The sequence below is a fragment of the Puccinia triticina genome, chromosome 5A (assembly GCF_026914185.1).
Source record: "Puccinia triticina chromosome 5A, complete sequence".
Taxonomy (NCBI): Eukaryota; Fungi; Basidiomycota; class Pucciniomycetes; order Pucciniales; family Pucciniaceae; genus Puccinia; species Puccinia triticina.
In genome coordinates, this window is record NC_070562.1 from 3,515,010 (window position 1) to 3,537,891 (window position 22,882).

At 48.6% G+C, this 22,882-nt stretch overlaps 4 protein-coding genes across 4 annotated transcripts; 1 reads left to right on the plus strand and 3 right to left on the minus strand.

The window, feature by feature from the left end:
• Nucleotides 1-105: 105 nt before the first annotated feature.
• On the minus strand, nucleotides 106-716 carry PtA15_5A433 (uncharacterized protein; the record flags this gene model as incomplete). Its single annotated transcript, XM_053169194.1, has 3 exons — nucleotides 106-343; nucleotides 418-468; nucleotides 589-716. 3 exons carry the CDS (start codon nucleotides 714-716, stop codon nucleotides 106-108), a joined length of 417 nt encoding a protein of 138 aa, XP_053020415.1.
• A 1,322-nt stretch (nucleotides 717-2,038) lies between these two features.
• On the plus strand, nucleotides 2,039-2,619 carry PtA15_5A434 (uncharacterized protein; the record flags this gene model as incomplete). The annotated part of the gene is made up of 3 exons (XM_053169195.1): nucleotides 2,039-2,316; nucleotides 2,390-2,450; nucleotides 2,521-2,619. The coding sequence occupies 3 exons, from the start codon at nucleotides 2,039-2,041 to the stop codon at nucleotides 2,617-2,619; spliced, it is 438 nt and encodes a 145-aa protein (XP_053020416.1).
• Nucleotides 2,620-3,923: 1,304 nt separating this feature from the next.
• Nucleotides 3,924-8,492, minus strand: PtA15_5A435 (uncharacterized protein; the record flags this gene model as incomplete). The annotated part of the gene is made up of 6 exons (XM_053169196.1): nucleotides 3,924-3,987; nucleotides 4,059-6,166; nucleotides 6,256-6,324; nucleotides 6,427-7,212; nucleotides 7,292-7,696; nucleotides 8,454-8,492. The coding sequence occupies 6 exons, from the start codon at nucleotides 8,490-8,492 to the stop codon at nucleotides 3,924-3,926; spliced, it is 3,471 nt and encodes a 1,156-aa protein (XP_053020417.1).
• Nucleotides 8,493-18,207: 9,715 nt separating this feature from the next.
• PtA15_5A436 (uncharacterized protein) lies at nucleotides 18,208-18,384 on the minus strand (the record flags this gene model as incomplete). Its single annotated transcript, XM_053169197.1, has 1 exon — nucleotides 18,208-18,384. One exon carries the CDS (start codon nucleotides 18,382-18,384, stop codon nucleotides 18,208-18,210), a length of 177 nt encoding a protein of 58 aa, XP_053020418.1.
• Nucleotides 18,385-22,882: the final 4,498 nt, after the last annotated feature.

The window sequence follows — 22,882 nt, forward strand, 5'->3', positions numbered from 1 at the left end:
ATCGTTGGTCTGGGTGAAATTTAGTGTGGGTGTCGGACTAAAAGATATAAGTAATTATTAGGATGGGGAAAACAAACTACTTGTACGTGTTACTATTTTTTTGGGTTACAATTTTCTGTGGATGTCGTTGGGGGGCGCTGGCAGCTGCTGATGGTGATGAGGATGGTTGGAGGGACAAAGGCGCAGATCAGGGGGGGGTGGGGTATTTAGTAGGGCGGCCAGTCGGCCGACGGTGCGATTACGAAGAGTGTGTAGGCCGAAAGGAAACTTTTGCGGTTGGTTGGCGAAGCAGCCACGGAGCTGGATGATACTTCGTGGGAGAACGGTGGGTGGTGCTCTCTCCCTGGAGGATACATAAACACATACAGAGTCAGCCCAAGCTGGATGTCACGCTGATATCACGGCCAGCAGACGGACAAGATGACGTTCTTGGAATCCTCATCAGTGATCCCCAGACGGTGCCTCTGCCTGGACGGGATGAGCTCAACAATCTTGAGGCGAAGTACTCACCCTTTTGGGGTATTTAAGGGGGCTGTAGGGCACGAATGAGGCCAGTGGGCCAGTGGCGATAGAATCGGGCCGGCTCACGCTGATGTGTCTTGCCCTTCAGAGGCTCGGCTGTAGGCAGCGTTTAGGGCGAAAGGGTTCGAACTGTGTGAGCCAGAGCGGTTCTCGTTGTCAGGGTCCTCCGACTTCACCGTCATAATCATCGGCATGTGCGCTCTCAAACTCTTCCAGCTCATCCGCAGAAATCGCAAGCGTCTGAAAACTTTACATTCGTTACCTAACACACAAGCAACATACAGTCTTGAACAGGGCGGGGGTTTCCGTTCAAATGACGACACGTTCCGAGAGAAGAAGAGGTTTCTATCTGTCATCTCTTGCGGGCAATTATCAATGAGAACGTGATGTGATGTGTTTACCCCGCTGGACGATGTTGTACATACACGCACGCTATGGTGTCAGTCACTTGGAACTTGTGCGAGCTCCTCGGAGGGTGGATCAGCTGGACATTTCCTGTGTACGGACCCAAGTGAAGCCAGTGTGTTGTTTGCCAGTCAGGAGGACATTTTTGGAGTACATAAATATGTACTCTGTCTGCCAGTCACGGGGACATTCTTGTGCTTGGTGTAAGTAGTTTACCCCTGGACATGTGTGCCTTTGAGGATATGCTCAGTACAAGGTTAAAGGGGCCTTGCAGGTCTTTAGCGGCCTTGTAATCTTCTGCAAGTGGATTGACCGGTGCAACAAGCAAAGTAAATTGTTCCAACGACGCCATCCATTCGGCTGGTGCTCAGAGTTGACATGGGAAATTTTGGAGCAGGTGAGCTCCGCCCTTGAGATGAAACCGAAAGATACGGTTACGTGAAAACTGTGCAATGCTGAACTGCCCAGATTCACTGATCATACTAATAGATAGACAAAGACCGGATCAAGATTCAAAAAGGCTTGGCAGTCCCGACTTGAAACAAACGAGAGAGCGCTGCCTCGTCCCGTGACCTTGAACTTAATGACTTCTCCTGCGTTTTGGCGCGCAACCCGACCGGCGCAGGGCGGGTGTCATTTAGGTAAGGGTATAGTAAATATAACCATATCAACGCAGTCATCGTGTCGGGGGCCGCTGGTGGGCGCCAAAGAATGTTGGATAGGCATGTCGCTTGTGGAGCTTCACAGAAGCACTGAGCCGGACCAGCTTTCAAGTGAAAACTGGAGGCTTGCGTCCGACTGATTAACAATTGGTCAATCAGCGGTGTTCGTCGAGATGGTGGGCATCTTCCAACCGTAAAGGTTGCCCAGCGATGAAATCTGAGGTGACTAGCATATGCACGGCCTGGAGGCGGTCAAGTGGATAAAAATTGGATATTTTCCAGGGTGGAATGGTGTACGATGCTGTACGATGCCTGGTGGAAGAGCCTGTCAGAGTAGAAGGGTTTATCAGCAACTGGCTTGAGCCAGCGACGCGCGCATCTTGTTGAAACTGAACTCTACCACCAACGAACGAAAACAAACAAACAAACAAACAACTGGCAGTCGAACGATGACCACGACGGCAACGGCGACGATGAAAGAACAACTGAGAACATCGACTTCCGAGTTCCAGGAATCACAGACACAACTCAAGCGACTGATCAACACCAGGCAGACGCTAGACTCACAACTGAGCGAGAACGAGTCCGTCAAGGAACAGATCGGATACCTCAAGCCGGACGATAAACCGATCATCCTCAAGTCGATCGCTAACGTGCTCGTCAAACAAGACTTGGGAGAGTCCCAGTCGAATATCAATCGAAGGATCGAGTTCCTCAAACACGAACAGTCTAAGTCACCTCATCCCCCTTGGCCCCGCTCACTCTGTCTAACATGACTGTCTTCTCCTTCTCGTCTATAGATCAAAAGTCGATAAAAAGATCGAATCCCTTCAAGCCAATATGGACAGACTCAGACCCATCGTCAGCCAGTCTTTACACACCACAAAGAGACCCACTCAAGCTGACCACACCGCCATTCGATCTCATCCAGATCACCGAGCTCACAGCCAAACTACAGCAAGAAGCACCCACCCAACAGCTCGCGCAAACACATCTTGCCAACCCAGCCACTCCAACGGCAGCAGTCTAACCACGCAAACAATTCGATCAAAGTCTTTGGTGGCCTCAAGATAAGATATATACAACCCGATCGTATGCGGCGCGGCTGAGTTATCTGACTGGATTCCATCGACTGGTCTTCAAGCTACACTCACAAAATCTGTCCAGCTTCTTACCAAAACAGTCTTTCTACCCCCCTCAAGAGCTGCCTTCGAAGTAAATCATAAATCAGTGGTAGCCATACATTAGCTGAGTTAGTTTGTGAGCATGCCACATTCCCAATGCCAAGCACCCTGACCTCTAGAACGGGTGATTGCAATTCTATAACCTAATTGAACACACATAACTTGTTCTTTTTCCCGTGAGGGATATTCAGCTGTGACTTAAATCAATCCTTTTGGTTTGTGTAACACTGCATGTACATGCATAGCTTTGCTTCCTGACGGTATTGTGGAGGCTAATGTGTGCCAGAATGAGGCAAAAGACCAAGCATTCTATAACCCTGCCGAACCCGAGCTCGAAAAATCGGATTCCTAGCTAGAAAATACTTCTGAAGGAAAAACTGGGTTAGAAAGACCAGCTACGATCTATCTGTTGATTCTTGAAAATTGATAAGCTTCTGCGGAGCACGAACCTCAAGCCTCCGCACGCGATCACAACTTGAGCGAGAGGGAGAGAAAAAAAAAGAAACTCCTGTCGTACCATCTCGATCCTCTTCATCCTACGACATCTGGGCTCCACAAGTCCTTTCCTGACAGGAGGGCACACTTTGCACAGACAAAGCACAACTCATCAGTTATGTTTAAGGGGCAAAACGTGGGGGTTAAATTGTCCCTACTGCAGAGTCGTAATCTGGCAAATCAATCCTTGAGTAATGCAATCGAGCACCCTTGAACTCCTATCGGTTGGTTCTTACTCTTGACAAACTCGCTGCCATGTTTAGAGTACTTCTCAATTTGAGAGATCTGCAGAGTCTAGCTACACGGGGCTCATTCAAGAAAACCGAGGCAAAACTTTCTATTAGAATTAGGGAGACCGGAGATGCAATGGAAGTGAGAGGAAGTAGCTAGGAAATCAGAATGAAACCCAAAGTGATGAATCGAGCCGATTCGGGATGTGGAAGAATGCGAGAGAATATTTGCACACATGCTGACTCAGAAACCGACGCGGGAAGTTTTCAGTATCACGATTATGAAGAAAATAATTATCGCAACAGAAAATATTTTTTCAATGTTCTTCATTCCATGGTACTGCAATGCGGCCCAATGAGGTGCTATTGTCTCTCCCCATGAATACACATTTTTGCTTGGATTGTATTGGTGGGTAAAAAGACTCCTATACCAACTTGAAACAGCACTCTGCGGATATCTCGAAAAGATAACATCGACGTTTCGAGTGCCTAAAGCTTTAATAACGCCATGGTCAAGTCCAAGGTCACGCCAGAGCAGTATCAAGCCCTTGTAGGCTGACTTCTTTGTTTGTTCGCAACTTTTGATATATAGCTGGCTGATTATCCGCAGGCGATCCTGATATAAGCCCCCACATTCATTGTGCAGCCAGGCACGCTCGGGAGATTCGATCCAAGGTTCATGTGCATCGAAGACCTTCAGAAGGGCAGCGATATTTTTTCCAGCAAGGTCCGAGTTTTCGTATTTTTTTGGGAGGTTATTGAAGCCGAATAGAAGTGCATCTCCCACCATCAAGACTGTAAGCAAGTCTACTCCGTACTTGTTCTTTGCATCTGCGAGTCGAAATCGTTCGTACCAACGATTCTTACGGTTGATCCGTGTTCTCAGATAAAGGTCGAGGAGCAACCTTCTTCCCGCTTCTTTTTTCCCGTATATTCCTTCCATCAATTGGTCGACGGTGTATTTGGAAGTCCCGACAGGCCCATCCATCTTGTAACGACTTGCCGTCCATGGAGAAACATATGGAATATTAACAGTTGATGTAGCAACTGTTGAAATCCCCCACCTCCGCTCAATGGTGCGGCATGTTTTCATGTCTCCCTGGCCAATGAGCTTGTTCTTCCAGAATTTCCAGTTTCGTGCGTAAGTCTCCTCTTGTAAACAAACCAATAATGCAGCAAACCGTCTGTTACTTTCCGCGTGGCCAAGAATCTTTTGAACATAATCTTCAAATGGTTTGGTGTTGAACTTCTTATAACGGTGATTCAATCTTAATCTGTCATACAATATATTCACGTGGTAGTCTGGTGAAATGCCACAATGAGGTGTTTTGCAATGCAAGTTCAATATCAGAGCCAGCCGAGCCATCAAGCTGAATTCTAGCTTCTTGCCCCAATCCGAAACTGTGCCTTCTCCCCACAATCTGTCGAACTTTGTGCGGGCTGAGTCTGAAAACTGGTCCAAGCGGAGGGGCCTGTACGCTGCTAGATCTTTATGTCTGATTGAGTCGTTTAACACATCAAAGACCTTGGAAATTTTATTTGTGAACACGTAGTCTTCAATTTTTATGGGCGCCAGCATTGAGGTCGCGGGTATTGTTTGGAGATTCTGCTCATTGAAAGATGCTTTGTACTCTTGAAATAATTTTTCAAGATGCCTGTCCTGCGAAGCATAATCCGCTTCAAAGTGGAGCGGAACAGACAGAATCGGCTTTTTTGGATGGTGATATTTTATTTTATGATCAACTAGCTTGAGGATCGATTTTTCCTCTTCAATAAATTCTGGCGTTTGCCGAAAATTGCGGGGGCGAGAAGACGTGGCACTGAGATGAGATACATTCTCGGAACTTTGCCCTTGATTCAAAGTGTTTCTACCTTGAATTGATTCGTCGGAGCCAACAATTAATTTGTCTGAAAGCTTATTGGCGGTGACTGGATCAGCAGTTTCGAGCCTAGCAGCCATCTCTTGAGCTTGGTGGTGCTTCTTCGAATTCTCGTCCGTCGCTGGCAGGCTTCGGTTGACCGTATCCTTGGGGGATATCATTGTCTCTAGTCCGTTTTGATTGCCTCCGGAGCTGTCGCCCTGCGAATTTCGTTCGCCAAGCTTTGTGCTTTCATCGCTTGACTCGACTGGAAATTTTTGATTCTGCGGTATATCCTGAACTATACGCCCCCCCGTCGCAGGTTCGGCCTTTTGGCCGCGTCGTTTTTTCTTTGCGTCCATTTGGGTGGCTTCCCAGTCTTTTTTCTTCTTCTCGCGTTCTTTTCGCGCCTTTTCGAGATCCGCTGCTTCCGCTGCGGTAGGTTCAGCCTTACCGCGCTTCGTGTCACTTCCTTTTTTTTTTGTGTTGTCTCTCTTATAAGATACAGATTCTCTTTGCAGTGTTTGTTGAATAATTTGCTTGATGTCTGGAGCCGGGAGGAAAGGTTCAACCGGCGTTTTCTCTCTTCGTACCACAGCAGGTTTGACATCGAGTGCTTTGCTCAGCTGTTGCTCCTCGCTTCGTTGGTTGGACTTTTGGAGGTCTACTTTTCCATTTTTTGCGCTGGCGTGTAGGAAATCTCCAAGTGTTGGTCGAAGACAATTCTCGCCTACTTCAGCAAGGGATTCTGATTCTTCGGAGGCTCCAGGCTCTATCGAATTGCCTGCTTTGGCCTGTTCATGGCTGAGCTATTTAGTTTTCAAGCAGTTAGTTGTCCACTTCAACCAGAAATATATGATTTTTTCAATTGGATTTATGCCGGGGGAATCGGACTCACTCTCTGGGATTGATCATCAGAAATAAATTTGGCAATTTTCGGAGTCTCATCCTTCCTTTGGGAGTCAGTCTGGATTAGAATTTGAACGCATGATTGTTGAAGAGTGTAGAATTAGTTTCCGGCGGGCAAACTTGTGAGAGTAGATGCTTCAGCTATTGGATCGTAACCTACAGACGTGAATACCCTAGCTTGTCGAATTGATGTCACTGGTTTACTAGTCTGCAATGGCGAGTGGCCTGTGTTTCGATCATTGTTTATTTCTTTTCCCTTCTGATTCCGCCGCATATTCTCCAAATGCCCAGCTGCAGCATTATGCTTTTGATGCATATTTCCGGAGCTGATTGACCCGCTATTAGTATTATCCAATGAAGAGAATCCAGGAGTTCGCAAGTTTTGATGATCACGAGTTTCCATCTTCCCAGGATTGTGCGTTAATTTGTCGGTCGGAAAGCTGGGGGGATTTCCAACATTTATAGGGTTGCGATTATTAGGATTGAAAGAACTGGGCTTCAAGTCACCCCGAATATCAGCGTGGCCTGGCCTAAACGTTGCACGACCATGCTGTCCAGGCACGAAATCCGCCTGGCCATTGTGTAACCCGTAGTCGGTGAACTTCGGAGATGATCCGTCGCCAGTTGCAAAGGGATGCGCTTGTGATTGCTGGAATCCTGGTGGCGGAGGCAAATGAGAGCCCCTATGATTAGCAGCCTTCTGGAGCCCAGAAAGTGCAATCATGTTGGTATGACTGGCGAGGGAAGAGTGATCTGAACGCAAATTGTTTTCCCTAATTATTGGGGTTTTTGGAGGAACATGACCAACTGAAACAAACATAGTTGGATCACTGTTAATGTTAGCTTGAAGCCCTTGCGAACTGGGAGATGGATTGACACTGCGGTCTGTGTTGGACCGACGTGAGGTTGTTGGTAATAACTGGTAGCCATTGTTATTTGCAGCGATCTATTGCGGAGCGCTCGGATGTCAGCAGTGCCAAATGTGAATTTGGAGTTCGAATGGTGGTAACTATTTCCAAGCTTACAGATTTGTCAAAGTTCTGTACCGCATTCGCAGCTGGCCGAGCAAGCCCGTATTGAGAGCCTAGTGGGCCATACCGCTGGCCATGCCGATCAAGAGCGTCATGGCTATAATAAGGCATGTTGCGGATGTTGGTTACGCGACTAGATCCGATCTTTTGCGTCTCTCCGTTGTATGGTAGATGGCGGTAAGAATCCAAGGTAGCTGCTCGCGGATCGTATGCCATCTCAACGTGCTGCGTTGGCTGGCTGTCCAAGTCCGAGTCCGGGATGTCTGAGTCCAATGGCAATACTGACAGCACAAGATCGACAGTCTTTCCATCACAACCGGATTCATCGATGTTGATTGGGCTGGTGTCGGCGGCGTGGGCTGACAGTGAAGCGGCACTACCAATGTCCCCTCGGGGGAACTTTGTGATGATTTGATTCGAGATAGTTAACAGCACACATGTTGATGCTAGCTGCGAGAGAAACCCACATGGACGCATTTTGTCAAGTCAAGAGGGACTCTTCAACGGTATATGGTTCCGCGCTGGTCATCGTACTTGCACTGCAGGCCTCATCACGGGCAACAGCCCTCAGCCGGGAGAGCTGGTCCCTCAGGCGAATGAAACTCGCCAATCTGTGCCAAGCACCCCAAGAATTGTCAAAACACTTCTTTGATTCCTGTAGATGTTTGACTGGTTAGGGCGGCTTGCGACGATAGCTCTTGTGACTAAGGTTCCGATCCGGACCCCGCAGATCCGGAGAAATCCGGAAACCCCGCACGCCAGATCAGGGTTCGGGATTGAGCTCAAGGGATCCGGAATCCGGTCGGATAGTGAACAGCGCTCCAAAAGCGAGATTTATGCGGGTAAACCCACCCAAAAATAAGGTCTTTTCTCGGGGAATACCCGTTAAACCCGCATGAATCGGGCACCCTACCGGGGAATCCCCGGCATACCCGATCAAATTGGTACTTTTTTTGGGAAATGCCCCTTGCTTTCAGATCCGGGAAAATCCGGCCGGATTCCGGATAAGACCAGGGTCAGGGTGCGGGATGGGTGATATCCGGCTTTGGGGCACCGGATCGGAACCTTACTTGTGACCCATGGCTATCACAATTTTACAAACCATATTTTATGGGTTGGGTGAATTTTCCAAACTGATTTCAATTTTCGGACTTACTTCGCGCACTGCCGAGAATTTTGAGCAGACAAAAATCATACTTTAACCCCGGAGGCACCTGTAATTATGGTGTTCAAAGTTGATTTATGCATGCATAAATCATAAATTCATAAATCTTTTTCAGGGGGATTACATAATCAAATTTCTAGAATGGTATATGAAATCATCACTTGAAAGTTTTATTAAATAATTTACTTATGATTTCTTTGTGTTGCTGTAAAATCTCCCTGAGAAATACCCACTCCTTTGGATAAAAACTATTTTTCCTCCAAAAAACACATGAATTTTCAATGACCTACCTCTTTGAGGGGGCCCAGCTTTAATCCTTACAGCCAATAAGAGATTCCAAAGCTTTAATCAAGCTAAAAAAAATCACACCCATCACTGAGGAGACCAGGGAATTGATTGCTGCCCCAACATGGTTAAATTGCAGCAATACCTATTTGACATACAGGAAAGCTGGTGAAAATTCTGAAAAATTATCAGGCTGTGAAATTGCACATGCACTATTATACTGTGAAGCTTTTGTGGCTACTGGGACACAGGAAGTAGCATTTTTAATGCTTTCCGCGTCAAAATATGATTTTTTCCTGCCAATGTCCCCTAGGCTCAAAGAGAATCCTAACTGACTTGATTATTTTTTTGGGGGATCATAAGAATTCATTCTATTGATTCATCCAAAAATATCTCACAAAAGGCAAGGAGTTTTTTTGGGGGAGCACACAGTGCGCAAAGAGCCGTGGCAGAAGTGCGCACTGGGGGCTGGACATCAAGAAGACAACCCCCACAGTGCGCAAAGAGTTTTCCGCAGTGTGCAAAGTAAGTCTGTAAAATGTTAGCATAAATTTAGAATCCTGAAAGATCAGATTTAAATTTTAAGGGTTCTCAAACACACAAGTAATCAACCTAAGGATGATAATCGGGCGTGTTTGGGCTGCTTGCGGGCTAACCCGGCTCAACCCGCTACAATGTTGGACAGGCCGGGCCGGGTCCGAACCCCAAAATATTGTGTCCGCCTCATTGCGGACACAGTGTAAGACTCAAAAGTGGTAATGAAACCCTTTTGCTGAATTTTGAAGGGTATGATGGAGTTGCAATGTCAGCAGTCTGCTAGTCAAGACAGCACAGATGGCGACAAATTACAGGCCGCTGCGAGTGAGAGCGGCCTGCAACCAAGCAATCCCTCCGACTAAAGAGCGCACTCAAGTGTTGCCCCCGAGTGGGCAGACCAGCCCAAGTGAAGCATGACATTAGACTCACCAACCTCGAGTGAGTGAGTGAGCAATACCTGGGCATCTTCTAATAAGATTCCCAGGTGGATAGATTGTAGAGTGCCGGTGCACATTGAACCACAAGTTAACCCAGCATAGCTGGGGTATAAGTATCAGGGACTGTTCCTACCAGGAATAGCCCCAGATCAGTTACCACACCCGCCTTATTTGTTGCATTCAACCACACACGCCAAACACAACGATTGGGGTTTTTACTTGATCCATCTCTTTCTCATTCTCATCCTTTCTGCACTCGACCCAACTCCCGGTTTCACTAGGTAAGTTGGGCCTTCTCCCCTTCTCTCTTCCCTGTCCTAGACAGGACCATATCTTCGAGTCCCTTGGACTTTGGTTGTATACGCTCAACCAGCCCCTCCAGACGGAGGCGCGGCTTTCCTCCTTGTGCTGCGGCCAAGTCGAGCTCCGACAGATGTCGTGACAGCTGAGACCAGCTGAGAACCTTAGAATATAGCTAAGGTTAAGATTCAGAGCGCGGCCACAATAGAGACCCGCCCTGACATGCAAGCTCTGCCCTTCTGTTATCAGTCAACAAGACCCACCAAGCTCAGCTTGGCAAGTTTTATTAAGTGATAGGTCTGGTCTGTTCCAGATGAAATCTGTTTGACTGGCAACATGTAAGTGTGTTAATTAATTTGTTATAAGGGTTTAATTCCTTTATTATAAGGGTTTTAGGATTTGAGTGTGGATGAGTGTTGGGTGACTTATGAGTTCTGGGTGAGGAACTGGGGAGCCGGCCACTGGGGTTGGAGAGAGCTCCTTTTATAGACAACAGGGGAGTCCCAGAGGGGTTGGTGGGTTAGGGTTTCAGCTAATCTAGACAACAGGGTGAGGGATTTCAGCTGGTGGGAGTAGATACAAATGACCCCTCAGGGGCGCATGAATGGTGCCAGAATATACAGCAAAACATTCTAAACATGCCAGGGGTGCATACATGATGTCAGAATATACAACAGAAAATTCCAACGCATCCATAAGGTGACAGTAGACTGCATGAGCTGTCATACAGGGGTAATTAGTGTATACACAAATTCTGAGGCTGCAGAAACAGTGTAAATGATGTCATACTATGTATATAAAGGAGTGTATTTAGCTAATATGTAATGATTTAGCCTGACAGGGAGATTTATGTTTGTATCCTGTGATATGTATAAGTGTACTACTGTGAAACTTGGGTTGAGGAAGGTGACAGCTGGTTTACTGGGGCTGGCCATGTGATAGGTGTCCATGAGGTGTAACTTCCACACTAGAGGGGGCCCAGGGGTGCCTTCAGTGGTTACTAGCGGTGAGATTGGCCATAGAATCCATTTTGTGGTATCTTGAGGCCTAGTATGAGTACTTATGTGGCATAGAAAAAACTTTTTATTTTCCCACTTTTCCATCTACCACACCGGAGCATTTGACTGGAAGGCATCACTTGATCCTTCCATGTACCTGAGGAATTGAGTGGTGTCCTCATTGTTGACTTGCTTGGGGCTTTCCGACGTCATGGTTGGTGTGTCATTAGCGCAGGAAGGAATGTACATATTCCAGAGATTCATTATTGCTGAACAAACTTGAGCCAAGAATTTGGATGTTTCTTGGGCACCTTGCATTTCCTCAACACTAAAATGCAGGTATCAAATCTTGTAACAAGGATTGAGGGATGCCACAAATTCTTCCATTGTGCCCCAGTACTTGTTGAACTTCTCCTTCATTGGCTGTATTATTTTGGTGACGTTGGTCATTTGAGCTAGTTGTCTCTTTATCTTCTTCATAGCACAGTAAGTCTGATTAGTTGTTGGGTATTTTGTACAACTCAAATCCAACATGGCTGTTGTTAGTTACAAACAAAAATCAACCGTCAACTTATTGGTTCAATTGCAAAAAAATGAGAGAATAATATAAGCTAACCTTTGAAGAATTGCTCCAAGCACTTCTCCATAACTTTGAGCTGATCCCAGTCAACAGCCAAGGGACTGACTTTGAATTTCTTGTTGTCCATCGCAAGCTGTTGGAAGGCTAATTTGAGGGGTGTTGATGACATGATCATCAAATAAGTTGAGTTCCACCGGGTCGGGACATCCTTTGAAGAATGTTTCTTCTTTGGATCAATGTGCGAGGTTTCCATAGCCCTTTCAAATGCTTCTATCCTTGCTGATGAGCCATGGATATACTTGACACTTTCTCAGAGGAGCTCAACTGGCCCACAGACTTTTTTGAGGCCATCTGTGACTACAAGGTTGATGATGTGGGCTGATCATCAAAGATGGAAGTAGGCTGAGGTTGCAGGTCGGCCTAACAATTGAGATCAATCATTAATAAACCTTTCAAGTTATGAAATCACAAGGTTGTTGAAGCTAGCATTGTCAAGGGTAACAAAAGCAACTTTTTGGAGGGAATTCCACTCAATCAAGACTTGACTGATACAATCCGCAATGACTTGGCCGATGTGTGGGGACAAGAGAGGACAGAAGCTGATGATACTTTTGGTCAATTCCCAATCTTCAGCAATGTAATGCGCCGTTACGACCATGTAGCCGGCAAGATCTGATGACATCCACAAATTGGTTGTTAAAGCAATTTGGCTGGCCTTTGCCATCTTTGTAATCTTGATTTCCTTGTATGTACCAATTGTAGATACTGATGCAATTTTTCCTCAAGGTCATTTGTCAGGTAATTGCAAACTTTGGTTGGGCGGCCTTCATGAAATCAATGAAGCCCTTGTGCTCAACAATGCTGAACGGATATTCATGCACCAGGAAAAAAAAGTATTCACTTGATGACAAGTGACATGATGCAGCTTTGGCTTCAGCTCCAACACTGCTCCAATGCTGCTCCTCTCCACCAGGACATCTAGGGCTCACATGACAGGTGTCAGGATTAAAGCACTCAATGTGAAAAAACCAGATGATGCTCAGTTTTTGCCCAGGCCCAGCTGATGCTCAGCTTTGGCACCGGCTACCTGATGGTCATCTTTGGCCCTGGCACAGCTGATGCACAGTCTTGGCCTTGGCTCAGCTGATGCTCAGCTTGTTAGAGTACATATATGCTTATATGATTATCCCAGTATGCTTCTACACCATAGTCAATCTTTGGTCATGTATTTAGTCTATCAGAGCCCTTGATCCATAGAGCTCTTACTCACTGAATATCAACCACATTGTTCTGTGTCTGCTCCACCTGTCACAAGACAGTCCGGTACTCTCAGTCCTGCGACCCTGTGCCCCTCAACACAGCTTTGGCCCTATTCTAGCTGTTTTTCAGCTCTGGTCCTGTCCAAGCTGATTTTCATCTTTTTCCCTGGCCTGGATCAGCTGATACTCAGCAAGCTGAGCATCAGCTGGCCAGCTGGCCCAGGCCTGGGTCAAAGCTGAGCATCATCTGGGACAGGACTAGGGAAGGCTGAGCATGCACTTGTACAAAGCTGAGCATCAGCTGCGCCAGCACTAGTACAAAGCTGAGCATCACCTGGGCAAGGACTGGTAAAAAGGCTTTATTCCAATTTTGAGAGTGAGCTGTGTGAAAAAGCTGAGCAAAAAAGCTGAGTATGAGCTGGGTACCAAAGTTGAGTATCAGCTGGACAGAACTGAGGATCAGTTGGTCTCATCAAAAACTGAACAGGACCTCCTTGGTAAATTTTGGAAGTTGAGGAGATGGTTGGGAGATTGGGGTAGATGGTGGATAGATATTGGATAGATGGCGGGTAGTTGGCTGGAGCTGGTGTGATGTCACTTGTCATCAACTGGCTATTTTATTTTCCTGGTGATGCTTGATAACCATCATTGCCAGCTTTTCACAAGTTTCTTCTTGAGAAAAAATCCACACCAAACGCGAGCCACATGTGAGTACAGCCTGTTTGTTAGTCACACCACCGTGCTCTGTGAAGAATTTCTCAGAGTGCCGTCAAAGGTGGTTTGTCCCGGCCGCAGATGCTGCAGAGAGACTGTACTTGCAGTAATTGCAAATCAATTTCAACAAAGTACCTACTTAAGGCAAGTACAGGATGAATCAAAAAATTCAGTTTCACTCAATAGCGGAATAAGAGGGAAATTCTGAGCCTGCATACCTTCAACTAGTCTTTCAAAATGGTCTTCAAACTTGCTTGTAAGTTGGCGCTTCTTTGCTTGACCATCTTCGCTATCAGCATCCACATCTTGAGAGTCTGACTTGGGTGTAATAGTACCAGTCGGAGTGGAAGAAGATGAAAATATAACCACAGATTTCTCTTGAACGTTGACGTTGTCAGCATTGGTTTGCGGAGTGATGGATGATGTAGGACTGGTGATTGAGCTGGACAAGACAATAACATCATTGTTGTTACAAGCAGTAGCACTCTTTTGGACTCCATAAGCAGGCATGGACACTACAGTGTAGCTGATAAAGGTCAAATTGATACAAGTAGGCTAGATGGATAGTCATGAGAAGTTGGAACTAAGATTGGTTGTTGGAAAGTGTATTTTGACAGGGTTTTTGAAAAATTGCTGATATGCTGAGGTGTGCTGCATGAAAGAGAAACACCGGTACAAATTGGGGTTCTTTTATACATGTGCTAGTTACTACAAGTCCAGTCGCTCATTTAAAACATCAAGCTTTTGACACCACTTTCTAAGCTAAAATTTTGATTCTGATTGATATCATGTGTCATATCTACGTTTCTATAGTAGAATATCCAACCAAAACCTACCCATGAAGAGTGTGATGTGAAAACTGAAGGAAAATAGTTGAACAAGCAACATGAAGATTGCAATCAAGTTCAAGCAATGACTATTTTTCACATCAAGAGAATGGGAAAGCGGACAAGTTGGAGTTTATCTTCTTGGGTAGGTACCCGGGGCACATTTGGATCCAATTGGGTAAGCCCGCGGGCCCCCGCTAGGAAGCCCGCACCGGCCCGTGCCGTTTGATAGCACTAGCGGGCTGGGCCAAAGTCTGATAATGATAAGAAAAGTGTGTCCGCGCCCAGCCCAAACCCGCCCGGTGTGATGGTAAAGATGGGTCAGGGACCCAAATTGTCCGCACGGGTTTGCGGAGGTTGGGGGCTGCCAATTCTGCAAGGCTGGCGCGGAGCAGCACAGTGCGGAAAATATTCACGAGGCGGTGCGCGGGGCTATGTCCACGGCGCGTCGGCGGCGGAGCTGGACTTGACTTAAGCAGGCCGGCGCGGACTGGATAGTATAGGCTGTGACAGCCAAAGAGGGCTACGTCAGCGGGTGTAGCTGGGGCGGAGTGTAAGGACTCAGTTTGAGTCCTTCACTAAGATATCTCAACGGGCACGGGGAGTGGGCTCAGAGCCTAAAGTTCTAGCTCCAACGGTTGGGACTTGTATTTCTAACATCAGCAGAGAGAGTAGCAAGTTCTCTTGTTAGTCTATCTACAATCACGATACTGGAGAAAGGAAATGATAAGAAACACTTACCTAACATCGGCAGAGAGAGTAGCAAGTTCTCTGCCAAGTTAGGTAAGGAGAGGGACAACTATGTATAGGTGGAGGGTGGAACCGGTGTGGTAAGCTGATGATATGGTTGTTAAAAGTAGATAGCCTAAAGGATTATTCTGAAGAAGTTGATGAAGGTATTTTGTTGAAAGTGGTAGGTTTATAAGGTGTTGAAAGTATGTAGTTAAAGTGTTAAGGTATGTAGTTTAAGGTAAGTAATTTGTTGAGTATAAGGTTTTTATGAGTTCACTAGCTAATCCTGTAACTATATTAGACTAGGAAATAAAAGTAGGGACTGAAAAATAAAGATCCTCAGGCCACTGTTGGAACACCACTTGTTGAACTACTCTGAGGGAAGAATAGAGCTTGAGAGGGATTTGGTGCTTGAAGGGCTGCCTCTCAGGGGAACAAGAAAAAGAATATAAGAGTATGGACTCTTAAGGAAAGGTGTGGCTATGAAGGATTCTTGAGGTATGTCTAAGGGTTCACTTTCTACTAATCTAATAGCAAGGTAAAGGTAATGTAAAGTCTGTCCAACCTGATATATTTGGCATAGACTTATCAAGCTTGTCCACTCTGATTTAATGGCATAAGCTAGGCTAGTGAATGGTGACCAGTTATCTGAATTTCTGGGGCAGGATCTGATGGGGAAAAAAAGTTAGGGCCAAAGAGGGCAGACTATATACAAAATATTATGGGGCTGAGTTGTGGTTGGAAGAAAAGATGAAACAGTGAAAATTCTCAATCAAGGGGCTGAGGCTGAAAATGCTATGGGGATGGGAAGTTCTGAGAAGAGGCTGAAATGTGGAGAGAAAATGAAACATCAGAAGAAAGGGATTACATGTCATATGAGTGGCTGCAAAGGGAAGGGCTGAAACCAAAGGAGACAAGGGTTAACCAGGATGGGATCTCTATGTTTATCAAATGTGTGGCTAATGCCAAGATGGGGTTGTTATGCTGGATTGGGAAGAGAGAAAAAGATGATGAATATCCAGGGTCTTTCCTAATAGTCTGGCTCTGTCTGATGGGTGACTTTCTCCCACTTGTGCCTAGCTGGGTGCTTGAGGATTATTGAGTTGGTGTAGGTGGGTATCCAGAAGAGGGGGAAAAAGGGTGAAGAGAGAATGGGGGGCCTGTTGATGGGTATGAGTTGTCCTGGCCTTGATCCTTAAGGGAGGCGGGTGCTTGAGTATTCCAGAGAGGGTTATATTGAGGGGAAAAGACTTTGATTTTGGTGCCATATTTAGGATTGGCTTACCACACCGGGACATGGGTTGTGACATTCTTGTGAAGTCCGCAGTGCGTGCGGGCTTTGCAGTCTCCCCTCTTATAAAAGGAATGGAAGAAAAAAGGCAATGGTTGGCAATTGAAATAGGAAGGGGATTCACAGGCAAGGTGAGGGCAGAGTAAGTGATAATAGAGGCAAGAAACATTTGATGTATTGATTTCGTCTTGGCCGTTACCGCAGAGGTTGAACTCGTCCCGGGGGCCCCTGAAGGCAAGCACATTGGTGTGGGAGACGCGAAGGAAGGGTTTGAAGTAAAAATAGGGCAGAGGAGAAGTGTAGGTGTTGACGAGTGCAGGCGAATGGTGGTAAAAGGTTTAGTGAGGGGGAACAAACTCGGAACCGCGGCAGTGTATCGATGTACAATGTTTTTAACCCAACGTCCTGTATGTATACGGCCGCGTAAGCAACGACCAGCGTGAAACTGGTGGAGCGGCTGGAAGTGAGAAAGGGAGGAGGGGACCCACCCCTCAAGACACGGTTTTTCTTTGGTCTCTTTATTCAAAAGGTGATCCATGCAATGTTCGTCGAATACCGGGTCTGCGCAGCGATTGCTTGCGTTGGTGATTGTTGAAAGGCTGCATTCGCCATAGAAAACCGGGTTCTCATCAAAATCGTTGATGAAATCGGAGTCTGATAAAGGGCGACATTCTTCTGCCACAATCTCGGCGAGGGTTAGGCCAGCGAGCTCGGACTGTTGAATGTTTGCATCTATCTCATGGTACATGGCGATGGAGCTTGCGGAAAGAGCAGGGTGCTTGTTGGTGTCTTCTATCGCGGCCACCCCCGCTGGGCGGCCTATGGCACGACCAGGCACGGAGGAAGATGATCTGGTCGGTGGTTGAGGGTTGGCCCATGGTTGTGGGGCTACATAATTGGCCAGTTTTGGGGGGGTCACAAATGAGTTCGGGATGATCACCCTGTTGCGATCACACGGGCCTGGACAGGTGCCTGGGGCGTTTCCACAGGTTTTCTTACAGAAATGGCATTTACCCACCGTATCTAGGTACGCATGGATACGCCAGACAAAGTCGGGGTCACCAGAGTTGTTTGACAAGGGCGAGGATTGTGGGTTGGTGGTCAGAAACCGGCGTTTGGGGAGGTTGTCGTAGAAGACTCCACAGCGTTGTTCGAAGAATCCGTATTTGAAGTCGGGAGCGTCCAGCGTTGTTCGAAGAAACCGTATTTGAAGTTGGGAGCGTCAAGAACCTGCCACTTCCATTCCTTGACTTTAGCTTTGAGATTGCGCGGCATCCCATACAGCTCTGCTAGGTCATGATCTGACATCAAGACCTTATCAAAGTTGTAAAGGCTTTGGAGTGTCCGAGCCTGGTTGCTATAAGTAATAAATGATTCTGAGTCTGCCATTGTAAGGTGTAGGAGCTTTTCTTTCAGATCATCGTGCCAAGATGCGGGCAGAGTGTAATCAAACAGTCGAGCCTTGAAATAGATCCAGGGCTTGCCCTTGTAGCTGTTTGCTTTTTTGCGGTATAGAGAAAGGAGGTTGGTCTCATCAAGAAGGGTCCCAGTGATAAAAAGTTTGTTGTCGTCATTAGTGACGTCGCGGGTGATAAAGTGGATTTCCACTCCCTGGATCCAATTCAGGAATGGCTCGACGGCCTGGAAAGGGCCTTTAAATCTGGGGCCGTCCAATTTGAAGCGTTGTCGGTCAATTCAATCCAATTGAGGGACTGGAGTAGTAGTTATTGATGGGTTATCCGCCTTGGCATTCGAGTTGATAGCGATGGACTCCAATGTGGCAAATCAGGCGCTATTCTGCTCTTGTACGGCCAGAAATTGTCTCTGAGTTGTCTTTTGGAGAGTCAGTATAGCCCCCATCATTTCTTCTAAGGCCATACCGTTGTCTGTAGTCGACGGTTCTCGTTTGTTAAGTGATTTGGCGTCTTCGTCAGCAGTCACTTGTTCTCCCTTGTCAGACATCTCCGGCAGCGGGTTATTGTTTTGTAGAAGGGCGTCTAGTTGTGCTCGTCTTCGATGCTCCGCTTGACCGGATCTGATGATTTTTTTGGGGTCTGATAGAGGGATAAGAGGCTCTTTGTTGGACTGTCTGGTACTCATAAACCAGCGGGTGAGGTGCAAAAGGATTTTGTTTGGGGCGGACTACCCTGAGGCGGGGAAACAGGATGGGAGTTGGGCGGGATGGGACGGGACAGGGCGGGGCGAGCTGAAATGGGACGGAAACGGGACGGGTGGACCGGGGCGGGACGGGAAGCTTTGCAAGGGTTTGCCAGTAGAGGTTGTTGATCTCGCAAAAAAATTGGAGTAGAAAAAAAAAAGGGTAAGGACTCAGTTTGAGTCCTTCACTAAGATATCTCAATGGGCACGGGGAGCGGGCTCGGAGCCTAAAGTTCTAGCTCCAACGGTTGGGAATTGTATTTCTAACGTCGGCAGAGAGAGTAGCAAGTTCTCTTGTTAGTCTATCTACAATCATGATACTGGAGAAAGGAAATGATAAGAAACACTTACCTAACGTCGGCAGAGAGAGTAGCAAGTTCTCTTGTTAGTCTATCTACAATCATGATACTGGAGAAAGGAAATGATAAGAAATACTTACCTAACGTTGGCAGAGAGAGTAGCAAGCGGTGGGCGAAACTGGCAGCAATAAGTCCCGGCAAATGCATAATGAAGATGCTGATCCTTATGTATCAAGATTCAGCGACCAATGGGGACAATATTTGACAAATAATGAAATGCACATTAATCTGCCACGTTGCCGTACCCTTTGGCCGGAACGGCGAGAATTTAGGGAGGTTCTATGGTCTCAACAAAAAAGACATCGATCACTGGAAAGCACGAACTTTACACAAGCCGTGCTCGAGGGGTGCGAGAACCCTTCCTGGCGGGAGGGGATTCCTCCTCCTTGTTGCTGCCTGCTGGCCAAGAAAGGATCCCGTAAACCGCTGCAGCACCTGCTTGGTGGGAAGGTTCAGGATGGTTCCTCTGTGGCAAGCACCGAGTAGCCACTCATTGGGTAAGATCTCTTCCCAGCGAGCAGGTACAAGTATGCTTGCTTCCAAGGTGAGTTTATTATGTTACTTGAGAATACCTCAGTCCTAAGTACTCTAGTATATTCACCGGGGACGTGCTCGGCCGGCGAGAGGGTTCATTCCTGAAGTGAAGCTCGGCATGCGTAGCTAGTGAGCCTCCGATTTTTTTTTTCTTCCACATTGGGAATCAAAGATTTACCCTGTGATTATGTATTTGCCCAGACTTATTGATGCTAGTTTCGCCAACGCGAGTAGCAAGTTCTCTGCCGAGTTAATAGGCGGAGGGTGGAACCGGGACATGGGTTGTGACATTCTTGTGAAGTCCGCAGTGCGTGCAGGCTTTGAACGGAGGCTGTCAGCCGGGCTACTACAGCAATAGCGAAAAAGCTTGTGGGTGGGCAAGGCTGAAAATCCAACAGACAAAATTTTTAGCTTCAGCCCCGCCCCCTGTATTCTTCCAATTCTTCCCATCTTCCAACCTCTTCGCACTCGACCATATCCCATATCCCCTCCCACCTCCGCCATTGGAAATGGCCCCCGACCGAATTCCCCCCGCCGGACCCAACCACTGCCCAGCCGCCCCCAGCCGCCAGCCAGGAACCAATCCACCAGCCGCCCCAAAACTTTTCTTCACCGGTGAGTTCCCCCCCTTTTTCCGCATCCATGATCAATCACTCACATCCGCTCTGCAACTGCCCAGTCGCTGCAAGACATCCCAGCCACCACCCAGGATCCCATCCAGCACCCCCCCGGCCCCCCAAAAAAATTCAACGGTGAGCCGCCTTTTTTGCATCCTTCAACCGCTGACCAGTGGTTGTTTGCTCCCTCCTTGTCCCCGGCCCGATTTCGTAGCCACTGCCTGATTATTGTGAGTGTAGTTTTTTTATCCTCCCCACCCCGCCCCGCAAACCGTTGCTGACACCAATTGTACCCCCAGACGATGTCAATTCCATCATCCAACAACCGATTCAGCGTCACCCACCGAGTGGACCCGCTGCCGTTTGCCAATGTGCATGGCAAGCCGCAAGAGTCATACCTGCTGCCGAGTCAGCCGCCTGACTCTCAGGCGCAGGCCTGCCGGTTGTTCTTTGAGGATGGCGACCCAGCGGCGGCAGATAATTCCACTGAACGAACCGTGCCCGCGCCCAACGGGGGCCGACCCGTCCCAGCGACTCCTGGCGCTCCCCATCAACCCGGCCGTGGGCCACCCTCCACTCCAGCTACCCGGGCGATCACCGTGAAGCATCACGTGTACATCCGAACCCCTGCTGGCCAGCTAGCTCTGGCAAATCCAACCGCGCCCATTGCCTCAACCACCAAGATTTGGGAGCGGGTCATTCCAAAGGGCGAGGCAGTGCTGAAGACGGTCCTCCAGCACACCACCTGGCCCGATTTCAAGACAAACTGCATCGCGGCAATTGATGCGACGATCCCCCTCCTCGCTTGCGAGGAAGAAGGCCTGCTCAAGTGGCAGGGGATTATCCCGAGGGAAGAAGTGTACGGCAAGGGAGTCAACGCCATGATCACGGGACCCGAGGATTTTCGTGGATTTGTTGATGCGTGCCTTGGCAACCCGTTGCGCAAGGTTTTGGTGAAGGTCTAAATGGCGGACCCGGCCAAGGTGGCAAAGGCCCTAGAGGTGGTGAGTCTGCTCCTCCCCACCTCTGGAGAGGAGAAACACTAACCACTCTTCATTGCACACGCTGGCCTTCCCAGGAACGCGTCCAGCGTGATAGCTTGGAAATGGGCTACGGGCCCAACAATACTTGATTGGCGTTGGAACGCACGGTGACCCGGCTGGCCTGTAATGTAAGCCGCTCGGGGATTGTGTGGTGAGGGTCTGTGAGCCTTGACTGACTTGGTTTGTGTTTGGTCCAGCCGCATGCCGACGTGACTGAGGGCGAACGGTTGGCTGAGCGCATCCAGATTTGCGCAGAGCTGCAGCTCTACCTGAAGGGGAAATACGGCGGGAATGACGAGTCACTCCGAATCAAAAATCCGGCTGATCCCGCCACCTCTATCCGTGTGACTCGGGACAGGTTGAGGTGTTGGAGTAGATGCTTACTCCACGAGCTCGAGGGGGTAGATTTTGACAATCCCCCGGAGGTCCCTGATCTCTTCACCAAGGACCCGCGGCCGGCGCTCACGTTGGCCGAGTTGGCGGAAAAAGAGACGGCCCGCCTTGATGTCCATAGGTCGGCCTCCACCCCTTCAACGCCTAAGGGGGTTTCCGCAGGCAGTCCTTCTTCATCTGCGCCAATGGGAGCTGGGTCGCCACTCAAGCAGGCCCACTTGGCTGCCCATCCCGCTCTTCTCTCTAAAATCACGGAACCTGGGACTGCGGCCAAAATATTCACTCCTCCCCGCCGATTACCGTCAGGCCAAATCGCCCCGCAACGCGTCGTGGCGTCTCCAGCTGCCCAAGCTCCCTCAGGTCCTAAACCCGGTCCACCAGCGCTATCCAAGCCATCCGCCATCCCTGCGGGTGGGGCTGCATCTGCCGTTGCGACCCACAAGACTACCCCTACCCCGGCCATGCGCACGGCGGCTCCTGCGCGGGAGGCTGCACTTGCTGCACTCGTCCCTCAAGCAGACGAGCTAGAGTCTGAGCCCTCGGACGACGAAGTCGAAATGGTCAGCCCGGCTACCAGGGCTCCCAGTCCAACGAGCTCAATTGAGCTCATGTCACCGCCAGAGGCCCGAGATGCTGTTATTCATTGGTCCCCAGCCCAAAAGGTCCCTTGAGGCCGAGCGGATGGCATTGCGCACACGATCAGCCGGCTCAACTAGGCCCGACCCAGGTCGCCTCCCCTGTTTGCTCGAACCCAAAAGGTGCCGACACCCTCAGTCTCAGCTCTTGGATCAGCAATTCGTCCCCAACCACGCAACTCCAACTGAACGAGGCGGGCAGGCAATTGACGATGAACCAGTTCCTCGACCTCTGCAACTTTGAGGCCGATGATCCCCTCCCACGCGGTTTGATCAAACTGGCCCACATTGGGAGGTGGAATTTCTTCTTGGACACCAACGACACCCAGCTAAGACAACTGAACTTCCCACCGGCCGTGGCGTCCCAGCTCATGAAAGGAGCGCGCTGGTTAATTCCAACGCATGCAATATCCCCCACCCCCGTGGAGCATATGCCGTCCGTCGCCCATGAGGAAACGCAAGCGCCCCCGCTCTTGGGCAAGATAGGCGCCCCGCAGGTAAACACCGACCCCTCAATCACCCTCCCCCCTGCGGAGACTGGCAAAGCTGCTCTGGCCTCGCCTGATACCGTAGGCGCCCCCCAGCCTGGATCCACCAACCCCTTGATCGCCCCCCCCGCCGCTTCCGCCAAAGGCACACCTGCCCCGGGTTCACCTGAATCCAAGCCATCCCATAGTATGGTCCTGCGGGCCCAAGCTGAACCATCTCAGGGGGTCTGAGGT